The sequence below is a fragment of the Pagrus pagrus genome (genome assembly GCF_965226575.1).
Source record: "Pagrus pagrus genome assembly, chromosome: 16".
NCBI classification, from domain to species: domain Eukaryota; kingdom Metazoa; phylum Chordata; class Actinopteri; order Spariformes; family Sparidae; genus Pagrus; species Pagrus pagrus.
Genome location: NC_140200.1, coordinates 21,978,437 through 21,991,186, shown reverse-complemented (window position 1 = coordinate 21,991,186; position 12,750 = coordinate 21,978,437). Strand labels below are relative to the sequence as shown.

At 41.4% G+C, this 12,750-nt stretch overlaps 1 protein-coding gene across 2 annotated transcripts in view; it reads right to left on the bottom strand.

Annotated features, from left to right (window-relative positions):
- Window positions 1-385: 385 nt before the first annotated feature.
- hivep2a (HIVEP zinc finger 2a) overlaps window positions 386-12,750 on the bottom strand; it is a 119,107-nt gene continuing 106,742 nt past the window's right edge. For both annotated transcript variants that reach the window (XM_084378157.1, XM_084378158.1), the window contains 6 exons: window positions 11,456-11,631; window positions 10,206-10,307; window positions 6,517-7,399; window positions 5,996-6,104; window positions 4,485-4,604; window positions 386-3,469 (listed from right to left, as the gene is read on the bottom strand). In XM_084378157.1, coding sequence (XP_084234283.1) covers window positions 2,735-3,469; window positions 4,485-4,604; window positions 5,996-6,104; window positions 6,517-7,399; window positions 10,206-10,307; window positions 11,456-11,631 — 2,125 coding nt within the window. In that variant the 3' untranslated portion in view covers window positions 386-2,734. The remainder of the gene's footprint in view (window positions 3,470-4,484; window positions 4,605-5,995; window positions 6,105-6,516; window positions 7,400-10,205; window positions 10,308-11,455; window positions 11,632-12,750) is intronic.

The following is a 12,750-nucleotide window of genomic DNA, read 5'->3' as shown; positions in this document are numbered from 1 at the left end:
CGTGACACGTGATGAGTGCGCGCAGGGAGGAGGGGGGGACAGAGGGGGGTGCAGGCAGGACGAGACATGAAGGCATCTGATTGGTTCCTTCAACTCGGACCGAGAGGGAGGGATTGGTCAGTTTTTACAGGCCTGCAGCTGCCACAGAGGTCTGATTTATTTCGGTCCTTTTTCTGAACACATTATGTATGGACTACTCTCAGGATGGAAGGACCATTTCACCCAGTATAACAAAAAGTGTTTGTGAACAGGATTACCAACTATACTTTTAACTTGTATAAATAATTATTTGTATGGGCCATGAAAAAACATATTGGTTGATCCGTTAAAACAATATACTCTTATCATCTATATAACCACAATAATAAAAAGCAGCACAAACAAATTATTCTATTCATATTTATTTGAAAACAACAATCCATTTTTTCCACTTCTACTGCGATTCCTTGTTGCAACTGGGTTCATACATGATATTTGTATTAATTCCACAGAACACCATCACAAAAGTTACCCTTTTATATGCACGTTTACCTTTTTTTTGTCCTTTTTTAAAATTATTTTGTATTGTTGTCATTTCTAAACAATGACTTGTGCTTTGATATCTTTGAAAGAGAGAAAGAGAATTTTTTTTAAAGACATCATTGTCGTCATGATAAGTGTACATAACAGAGGGAGGATCGAAATAGAAAAAAGTCGTAAGAAGAGGATATACTGGTCGAATACACACCGCTACAGAATACAGAGATACACACTCACATTGCAGCCTGCCCGACTCCGCCCAAAACTGTCAAAAGAGAAAAGAGTTGTGTCACTGACATCACCACCACTGCTCCCTTCTTCTCCTGATTTTAGGATTTTTACTTGTTGTTGCCTTGCAACAAATTCACTCCCTGCTGGTGAGCAGAGTTTTGGCTAAATATTGCTTAGCTACACGAGGGACATCCAGGAGAGGAGGAGGGGATCACAGAAGGGTCAAAAAAAGCAGTGCAGAAAGCCTCAATGTCACAACCATTACATGGATTATTTTATTTTCAGACAATTTTGGGGTTCAGAGCGCGGAGCAGTTCCCCCTAAACACTTTCATTTCAATCAAAGTTTGCTGCAACAAAACTGACCAGAGTGCCAGAATCCGAAGAAATATAAGGTGCATTTGTCAGAGAGTTTGGTGTATGTGTCCCCAGAAATAGCGCCGTTAAATAAGAGTTTCGTTGGGTTGATTGCCATGGCAACAATGTGCATCAATGCCAAAGAAATGTGTGTGCGTGTGTGTTGAGGGGAGTTGACTGAATATTTACATGGACTGGAATGTTTTCCCCGTTCGGATATCTGATTCAAGCAAAATTTGTTTTTTCGAATGTGGAGCTACTTTTGACAAACGTGACGTCGATATTCGTCGTGTTCGAGGGGGGTTAAAACCAACAATTGAGCAGAATGCCACGGTGCAAGAAGGCATGTTCATTCACTTAATGCTGAGAGCAAATCTGTGCCTCGTAGAAATCAAAACGAGAAATAATAATACCACGAAAAAGGAAGTAAAAAACAAGAGAAATCACAACCAGGGAGACAGGCAAAGAGCTGCGGAGAAAATGTACAAGCAAACTACCATTAATGTGAATGTCATTCTAAATGTTAAGTGCAGATAGATAGATAGATAGATAGATAGATAGATAGATAGACAGGTTGATAGATTCTATATACTGTATGTATTCATATGCTGGGTAAATATTCTGGTAAATCTTACTTCTATGTGTATATACCTCCAAGTCGAGGGGGCTCACTTAGACGTATATAAATAGGTCTAACATATAAAGCCATATTACAGTGTACATATCCTCGCCCTAATGTAAGCGATAGCAAAAAACCCATGCTTTACATAGAAAAAGGCATCCACGACATTTAAGAAAAAATGTACAATTTATGAAACATGGTAACAATAATAAATAGTATTATAGAATTGCTGCTGTACACAAAAAAAGCCATTTTTTAAAATTTCACTCATATAAAAATATGTTTTAGTGCAACCGTACGTAATAGTAATATCCATAACTTCACATCGCTTGTCGAGACTTTAAGGTGTCCAAAAAAAAAAAAAAAAAAAAAAGAAACACAGGAGGTCGGGAGAGGCAGAAGAGGAGGGGGAGGAGAAGGAGAAGGGGGAGATTGCATTTATTACAAAGCTGATACGCAAAACGTGATAGTATTGTATTTACATTTACCTTCCTGCTTCGTTTGCTTATAAGAATATAAGCAAAAAAACAAACAAATAAAAGAGTAAAGAAAAGGCACACACATAGCTGTCTGATTTTTTTTTTTTTTCTTTTTTTCTTTTTTAACGTACCGTTTAACCAGAGTCCTTTTTATTTTTTTTAAAATCAGATTTTGGTCGGGCTCATGTGTCGGTGGGAGTACATGTGTAACCGTATGCAGATCCTCTTGAAAGTCTTTAAATAAGAAGAGAGCAGGCCCCTGTTCGAACAGGCATGCTGTACACAAACATTAAAACTGCAGAAGTCCATTTCAGTTTTAGTCATTTTTTGACTTTCTTTGTATGCATTGTATTTGTGTGTGTGAAGAGAGAGAGTGTGTATGTGTGTGTATAAACTGACGTAGAAGAATATGTGTGTAAAGTGTGCAAAAGTCGTTTTTCTCTCTCTGTTGCACTTCATCCCTTCCTATTATCCAAAAACAAAAAAAGAAATCCATGGTTTCTCCTCCTCGTTCTCCTCCTGCAGCCCTACGATGCGTCTTTGCTTCTTTTTGTGCTTTCTGCCTCCCTGTCCCTCTCCAGCTTGAGAGGTTTGGACACTGTCGAAGGCTGGAGGGTGTCAGATCCAGGGCTGGGAGGGTGAGGAGAGGAGGAGGAGGAGGAGGGAGAGGGGGAGGAGGAGTGAGGGGAGGCGGGGATCGATGGGTAGGGGTGCCTGAGCTCCAGGCCGCTAAAGTGCTGAATCCCGGGACCTTGTGGAGGAGATGGCGAAGGCTGAGGAGAATGCGGCGACATGGAAATGGATGGCGAGCGATGCTGTTGTTGGGAGTCAGACGACAACGCAGAAGGAGAGGAGGAGGAGGAGGAGGCTCTGCCTCCTTCTTTCCCTTTATCTCCTCTCCCTCTCTCGGCGAGCTCCTCTGAGTCGATGCAGAGCGAGGCGATGGCCTTGGTGCAGGTGTGAATGCTCTCCTCCTGCTCCGGCCTCACTCCTCCTCCTCCTCCTTCCCTCTCCTGCGATGACGGGTGAGGTGACTCCCTCAGCTTCTCACCTCCTCCTCGAGCTCCCCTCTCGGTGAAAGAGGTGAAATGAGAGGAGGAGACCTCGCTGGTGGTGGAGTCCTCTGATGTGCTCTTCTGCAGCACCAGGCGGGATGTGACCTGCTGCGCCCCCTGCTGGGCCAGAGGGGTGGTGACAGACGAGGGGACGGAGTGTACCATCTGGATCCCTCCGATGGGGATCATCGGGAACGGAGAACGCACCTGAAAGGAAAAGTAAGTTAGTTAATAGAGTCTGGTGATATTTCATTAAAAGACCAAAACCAACAGTTAATGTATCTACTAACAAGTATTATGTGAGTATCAAAGCCTGATTTATCTTCTTCTTGTGTGATGTGTTTCTTTCCTTTTCCATTTCTCAGGCTACAAATGTGGATTAATCCGCCATTGAAAATAGTCCCCAACAAATGAAACTATACGTGTGAGCCATTTCTTGAAAGATTTACATCTTTAGTAGGAACCAGTGGGCTTGTTTTATTGGCTATGATTAATTTTGCCCCAACATGTTGGTACATTTGTTTTATAGTGTCAATAATAAAAGTTATAAAAAATATATTTACAACACTTCTGTGTTCACTTTCAAGCATGAAACCCAGATTTAAATATATAAAATTGCTAAAAATGATAAATAAAATAAGATGTAAAAAAAATACTGAATAGCTTAATAAATACTAAATACCAATACAATAAAAAGTAAGAAATTACTTAAAAATATAATAAAATAAAATAATCAAATATAAAAAATAAAAAATATAGAAAATCATAGTTTTATCAAGAAAACGAAAATCCCAAAAAATTACATTAAAATAAAACTTAGAAAAATAAAAATGATATAAACCCTTTCATGTACGAATTATTAAATCACGCTGTAATAATTTTCTTTTAAATCTTTGTTTTTACTCTTCGAGAATTAAAGAATCATGCCAATAATGTTTATTTTCATTATATGCTGTTTTGAAGGAGTTTCATGAATGGATGCATGCACAATCTAAATAAATGATTGAAAGTGTAGTCAATATAAAAATAAATACAAAATAAAGTTTTAAAATAATCGTAAATATCCTTCAGTATACGAAATAAAATGAAAAATAAATGAATAAACTAAAACAAAAAAACAAATCAAATATTAAATGAATTTGAAAATCAAATTTAATATTCAAACAAAACAAACTATAAAAAAATAAAGCAAGGTCTACGAGGTCAAATGAAAATGGATTACCTGGAGTTGAGAATGAAGAGGAAGGTGACTGAACAGGACTTGGTGAGGTGGGCTGGACTGGTTACCGCGACTACCGCCCTGGTCCCGTTCCCCTGACGACGGTGAGCCCGGACGATGTTCCTGAGAACACAAGAGGAGACGAAGATTAAGAATCACGCTGTCCTCTGTGGCCGGAGTCATGAACCAGCGAGTTGAATTTAAAGTTTCTTCATCCACAGAAACTGTGAAGAAACGTCTGTGTTGATTTAAAGTCTGACATTTAGATTTAATGTCACGGCTGAAAACCACAGAAGAAGCACACACACACTCGTTGGACAGAACTGGTTACAATAAACACACATTTGAGGCTTCGCGATGGAAAGCCAAATATTATGTGACAAAATAAATTAATGAGTCCTGATGAAGAGTGCAGAAACAGAGATGTGTGGTTGTGCTGGACGGCAGGTGCTGGTTAGAAAACAAACAGAGAGCGTGAAGGCTCAGTCAAACATCTCGTGCCTGCAGAACGGCTGTTAAAACATTAATCTATCATCTGAAGAACGTTGGTTATCAAAGCCGAGCCGGTCTCACTCTCTGCTTCACGCTTTGTTTAAGTGGGACCAGCAGCAGCAGCCAGGGTTTGAAGTAGAGCTCTTAAGAAGAAAAACAGCCGCGTTATTAACCACACCACCGCCAGCCAAGATCCCATTACCACCAAAAGCCAGCAGCCCTATCTTCAATCATCCCTCTCTCTAGCACACTCAGTCTATCTGACTCGCTCTTTATTCCCTCATCCTCTCTGAATGTTTCTGCCCCGTCTGCCAGACGAGTCTTTCTCTGCTCCCTCTTTTCCCTTATTCCTTCCACCTTTCACATTTCTACCTCAGGTTTACCACATTGGAGCACAGTGTGAGCTGCAGAGGGTTCAGTAAATCACAGTTGAGGCACCTTTCAGAATGTTTAGGGAGTCAAAGATACAAATATTCTGTTCTATCATGCTGCCATGTGAGTGCACCTACAGTATCGACCAAAAGCAACCAGCAACACGAGCCCTTTTCAGCGACAGAGGAGAAAGAAGAGTGAGATTGTTTTACTCAACAGTCACAGTTGGGGGCGCTGAGGGGTCGGTCTATATAATGACTTCATAGTAAATGGTGCGCAACGTTCATGTTTTTTGTATTAATTTGAACAGCGAGCATAACGTGTGTCTGATCTTTATTAACAATAATAACAAACAACAATTTGAGAACGATTTGCACAACAGCAGATGGCAAACTCAAGACCAACATGTTGTAGGTCAAAGCAGCCACATCAACAACAGCGAGGAGATGAAGAGGGAGAGGAATTCCCCAGACTCTTATAAAATCCGTCAATTTTGTGAGTTGTTGAGTTAGGGGAAACTTAAACTATAAACTTTGTGAAGCTCTGTTTCCGACAAATTCTTAATTCATTCGGCCTGCTTCACCATATGTTACAGCCTCGTTTCAGCACCCCTTGTTCCCGCAACCAGTGGAAGTATCATGGACTCTTACCGTCTCCATCTCTGCACTGTCTCTGCAACGTCCCAGAGGATCCAGGTCTGCCTGACCCAACACCCCCACCTGGTGACTTGGCCTGAGGCCCCGGGATCCACTCTGCTGGCTGGAAATCACAAAGAAGTAGAAATATCACATTAAGTCTTCATCAAGGATTAAACTTTCATCCAATCTTTCACTTAACAACACATTGTAAAATTGATTGTGCATTGCTGATTTTGTAAAATGATTTATACTGTCAGAAATGCTTTTCTGTGTCTCCTGGACACTTTAAAGGGCGTTAACTGATCGTTTGGGATTTTTATTCTTGTGAAATGTAGAATAAATTAAGAGAACTGAAACTGCCAAAATAAAAAATAAATAGTTAATTAATGAATCATGAGATGTATCAGAAAAAACATAAAAAATAAATGTTTTTAAAACATAAACTTTAAACTGCTTCTATTGGCTGATTTTGCAGTATTTTTTAAAGAGTTAGTGAACCCTCAGTCAGTCAGGCCATCCTTCTGTTGACTCACCTTTGGTGGTGGAGGTGTTGGTGGAGCCCTCGGCGAGGAGAAACAGGCCGGATCATCCCCCGGTGGCGGCCTCGTGGTGAAAGGTCGCGCTTGTAGTCTCGTCCTGCGGGAGACGTGGGCCGAGAGAGAGGGGAGAGCAGCGAGAGGTGTCCCCTCCTGGGGGAGAGGTCCCGTCTGTATCCCCCGGCCACCCCCAGGTCTCTCTTTGGGGAGATGTGACGCAGAGGAGAGATGTCCCGCCGGGGTGAGAGGTGTCCGGGGTGAGGTGAGAGGTCGCGACGCGGGGAGAGGTACCGGTGAGCTGAGGGTGAGGATGAAGGGGAGATGGGGGACGGGCAGCCGGAGTGTTCCAGCCCAGGTGAGGACAGGCGGGAGGAGGGGGAGGAGAGGTCTGGAGAGGGGACAGGGAGGTCTTCGTCCATGGAGGAGGAGGAGCAGGGTGGAGCCAGCAGCCTGCTGCCCAGCGCCCTCTGCAGGCCACGCTGGTACTCCGCCTGACTGCGCTCCCTCCCGGCCAGGTCACTAGGTGGAGCCTGTGGGGTGATCTGGATACTCGGCACGGTGGTGAAGTAGCCGAACAGCGGAGGCTTGTTGGTGTTTCCCAGGAGGTCGGACGCCGAATGATGAGAGAGGTGAGGAGCAGGGTGGGAGGAGGCCACAGCTGTGATGGACATGGAGGGCAGGCCGTAAGGCTGCGGGCTGGTAGAGCGAGAACGAGTCTTCGGGGTGGAGTCGCCGTCATAGTCATCCTCTTCGTCGTCTTCATCATCAACCTCATCACCGTCTTCTTCTCCTCCCTCTGAGTCGTCTGCGTCTGAGAACTGGTGCTCCGCCATCGCACCCCTGGACATCTTTTCAGACCTCTGGCCTTCCTCTCCAATATCTACAAGAGGAGGAGGAGACAAAAAACAAAGGTTAGAAGAGGAAGGTGAAGAAGAAGAGAAAGTAGGTGTGGGAAGTGACAATAAACCAGAAGAGGAAGAAGAAGAAGAGAAAAAAGATGTAGGAGAGGAAGTGGTTGAGAAGACAAAATAAGAAAAAGAAGAGGTGGGAGGAGAGAAAGAAGCAGACAAGAAAGAAGAGGAGGAAAAACAAAGTAGATGAAGAAGGAGATCAAGAAGAGAAGACAAAGTGAAGTAGAGGAAGTGGTCAAGGAGAATGAGCAAAAATAGAAAGTAATTGAGAGAAGAAAAGGAAAGAAGAGGGTGCAGAGGAAGACAAAAAGAAGAGAAAACGATAAAGTAGAGGAAGTGCAGGAGGAAGAAAAGGAGGAAGAAGAAGTAGCAGGAGTCGAGCAAACAGCAAACAGAGATAGAAACATTTTGTATTAATCTGCGGTCACAGAACGAGTCTCGATGTGAAACAAAACAGCAGTGAAACCACATTCCCACCAGCTCAAACCAATAAAATATAAAACACAATAAAACAAAGTTATTTGAGACAAAACCCTCGACACTTTGGTTTCTCTGCCTGCAGCCACATGTTGGCGAGGTCTCATGTACAGGAGCAGCAGAGTTACTGTTGGCAGGTGACCAACCATCACTTTGACTTTATTATAAAATGGAGCTGATTAGCTGGATAAAAAAGGGAAATGTGGGCTGAAGAAGTTGTTGTGTCGTGACTCCTCGCAGTAAAAAGTGTAAGTTGATGAAGTCAGTGATCCTGACCTGATCTGATGGCTTCATCTGGCAAGAAATCAAAATCTAAAAATGATCCCATGATAAATATTTCATCCTCGAGTCTTGTCTTCATCAGTTTTATCCGGCTCTCCTGGACTTCCTCCAGAAGTCGGGGAGCAGAAGTCGTTTGGAGTTAATAAATTGTAGCCGGCTGCTATGAGCGGAAATCAGATCCACTAACACTGCACTACTTTTCCAGTTAGTCTCTTATATACAACAGTTTCTCACAAACCGCAAATGTTTATGTCTCGACGACTCACTGACTGACTTTCTCCCTTTCCCAAAACCCCCTGTGAGTGTGTGTGTGAGCCTGTGTGGGTTTGTGTCCCAATTAGATGCCGAGCCAACAAACACACACTCCGAGTCAGCTGAAGTAAAATATAATTTGGTGGTCGAAATGGTGGAAAATTACACCAGCCACCAGTCAGATGTTGGTATAATGTGACGCTAACAGCTGAGTTAACCCACTCAAATGATCTGAGATTGTCGAACCAGCCTTCATTTGTACTCTGAAACATCTGCTGACAGGTAAAATGTCTCCAGAGACAACAAATATAAAACACGAGACATTTACAGCCCTGATTCCAAAAGGCTGCGATGCTGAACGTTAAACATAAATAAAACAGAATTTGATCATGTGTTAATCTTTTAGACATCTGCTCAACTGAAAACGATACAATGACAACATATTTAATGTTTTTACCTCATGAACTACACGGGTTTGTGTAAATATATGCTCGCTATAGGAAACAAAAGACTGGAAAAGTTGTGGAATGCTTCTAAAACACCTGTTTTGAACTTTCCACAGATAAACAGGTTTAATGCTAACAGGTGATAGTATCATGACTGGGCACCCTCGAAGGGCTCAGTCGTTCACAAGCAAGGATGGGACCAGGTTCAAATACATTAATACACTATATTACACTTCACTACACTTTATTACATGAATGATGTAAAATAAACAATGCAAATCTAAATGTATGAACTCATTTGCATATGAACCTCCCTGCATCTCCAGTGAGCTCATCCATGATTTATAGTGTTTAAACCAACGGTCCCGATCGTGGAGGCTGGCACATAAAGTTACTGGATTGCTTTTAAGGCCATTACAATACTGATATTTATAACAATATATCATTGATATTTTTGCAATTTTCGGGCCGATACAGAGCTAAAAATAAAACCACATAATATTCACATTTAAGAAGTTGGAATCAGAGAATTTTGACTTTTTCCTTCTTAAAAAAATGACAAAAAAAAGATTTATCGATTATCAAAATGGATTCGTTGACGCATCTCTACTGTTAAGAAACAAGATCTACCAAAGACTTAAAGGTAAATGTGAAAAAGAAGTTGTTGTTGTTGTTGTTAATTGTAAAAACTAAATATTTTCCATGTAATCACACTAATTTCCAGCGCCGTTATCAATTCATTAAAGGATTAACGAGACACCTACACGTCTCATCTGCTCAGAAAGAGTCACAGCCTGAAGAGACAGCCGATGACAATTTATTATTTGTGAATATTTCATAGGAAATCACATCCATCCCTCTCTGGCCACAGCATCCTACCAGTAATCATTTTCAGATTATTTTCTATCAGCTGATAAATGGTAAGGCAGACATGTTGGCTGAAAGTCGCCGTGACGGCAGTCAGAGGCGATGAGCGGCAAATATTTGTTGCTATTTCAGAGCAACTGGTGGAAAATAAAATTGTGGCCTTCGAATCACTCATGGGGATATTATAGTAATATAATAAGAGAGTCCAAACAAATGCTGGAAGGATGTTTCTTGTGCTTTTAAAGCGGCTCGTGTGGTTTGTTGACACAAGTCCTCGCTGTCAGGATGAGCTCTGCTTTCCATTACACTAATTGTCTCTGTACAACCGCTCTGAGCCAGAAACACTGCAGGCAGCTCTCAACGAGACGGCAGGATGTCACTGCAGCTCCCCAAGTGTGTTTGTGTGTGTCTGTTATAGTCACTTGTGTGCGTGTGTGTGTGTGTTTCCTACCTCCGTCGTCGGCCTCGTTGTCCTCAACAGAAGACATGGAGACTCCCAACTCCAGACACTTTTTCATATGAGCCTTAGACTTCATGTGCTTCGTCAGGTTTCCTGTAAAACACACACACACACACACACACACACACACACACACACACACACACACACACACATTTAATGACCCTTCGACTAGTCTTACTGGAAACCAGAGCTTGTTTGGCCGCATCAACACACGAGTGAAAAAGAAATAGAAGCGCTGGAAGGACGAGCGACACCACAAATGATTAGAATTTACAAATTACATATAATTTATACATAATTTAATTTAATGACAACATGACTCAACTTGGTCTGAACTCAAATGCAAAGTCAGATACATGTACTGAACATAAAGGGGGGGACTGAAAATCTATCGTGCAGATAATGGCTCTTTATCAAAGATCATATATCAGCGAGTCAGCATCGTCAGCCTCTGATATCATGCAGGTTCCTGTCTGACCGCAGCAACACAAAACAGCCTGTCTGCACATTTTATTCATTCATTTAACCACTTTGTTCTTTATTCAAGGGTTTAACTCTTCAGTTTAAGAGCTAACATTGAGTTTTCTTATTTCTATCTGCTTGAATCAGCTGCTAGAATCTGAAAAAATATGATAGTCTTGTGTTTAAAGAAGGTTTTAGGGCTTTTCTACCATGATGTCCAGCATTTTTATCAGATGATTATGAGATATTTGTGATTTTTGGAGCAAAATAGTAAAATTCATGTTGGATCATGTCACAGAATATCTTCCTGTATAATCTAATGTTGAACGCAGTAAGCAGAATAATAATAGCAGCTTTTGGAAGAAGATTTTAAAAGGAAACTCAACATTAGATCTTTAAAGGAACAGTTCACCCCAATCTCCTAACCCCTGTGCTGATGGAAAGTCAGGTGAAGTTTTGTAGTGCATAAAACATTTCTGGAGCTTCACAGCAAAATATCGTTGCAGCATTCTCCTAAACAACTGAAGTAGCTGACTCCATATATTTCGTCCAGCGTAGTCCAAGTCTCAGGAAGCCTGAGATCCCAAATGGACTTGAAAATACTTATTTACACCCTTTTCTAAGCCGAAACCTTCACTGTAGCCGCTAAGCTGAAAATGTTAGGGCTCAACCTGTCTGACGTGGATAATGATTCTGGGTGAACTTATCCTTTTAGTACACGTTTACATTACATTTGGATCCATCAACAACAATACATAAGTAAAAATAAGCCCTACCTTTCGTCTTGAAGGCGAAGTTGCAGAACTTGCAGACGTACGGCCGGACGTCGGTGTGTGTCCGGATGTGTTTCTTCAGCATGCTGGGTTTCTTACAGCGGATGCCGCACTCCTCACAGATGTATTTCCCCCGACCGCGACCACGAACGTAAACGTAATCCTCGTTGGATTTGTACCTGGAAGACAGCAAGGACCAAAGACTGTATAGTAATGTGTTTTTCTTTCTTTCTTTCTTTCCAGAAGAAATAGATTTTTGCAGTGTATTAATTTTAATAAATTATATGGTTTCTTGAGACAGTGATTTAACTCAAGTGTCATGTGTTTTTTTCTTGATAAAATATTAATATTGAACTCAATAGCAGCAGATAAACATACACTACACATAAAGGCATAATTGTCAACACAGGCTGCTGAGGGAAAGAAGGTTCTTCATTCACATCCACTTTGTATGAAAGTATTTTCCTTTCTTTGTTGTGTTCTCTACTGAGCCTGTCTCTATATATATCCTCCTCCTCAGAGAGGTCAGAGGTCAGGGTCCTGCAGCTGGTGGAGATTCATTGTCATTCTCTTGGACACACATGTCTGCTGACACAGAGGCTGAATATGGCTGAAATAAGGGTTTTCTGAGCATCAGAGAGAGAAAGGTCTGAGAGGGCTCCGAGAGAGTGACATCAATCTGGATCCAACAGCAAGCAAGTGTTATGAAACTCAAAAATAAATATCAGAATCTTAACTGTCGAGGAGAGGATGAAGAAACTGTTCTGACATGGAGAATATGGGGCCATGAAGTGTGCAGAGGGAGACCATCATCATCTTTTAAACGTCATAGAGGTTACAAGCTGATGCTGTGTCCCTCAACCTTCAATGTTTTTTTCCTATTTCATGATAAAATGTATGTAAATCTCTGTTTTCTAATATTTTTGTCGGTGTGCAAATGAGAATAAACGATACAGACACAGATACTATTCTGACCAGTTGTGTTTTTCAGCAGTTGGCGTCAAACTGGAATTCCCGGCAGAATGATTTAAAGGGTTGTTTAAATATCTTTATATATATAGAAAGAATAATCAGGCTATGTATAGCTGACATCTAATGTTTCCTTGGTTTGGTGAATTATTGTATGCCTCTGGTTTCTTTTTTCTCATGTAACTGTAAGCATTTGTTGTTAAGTAACCGCATTTATTGGATCATCTCTGTTTGCTTATGTATTGAGTAAGGGGCAGGTAAAATTAGATTTTTTGTGCCCTTTTTTTGGTCCATTTTGGTTTTGGCATGTGCAAAAAGATTTGTGTTTT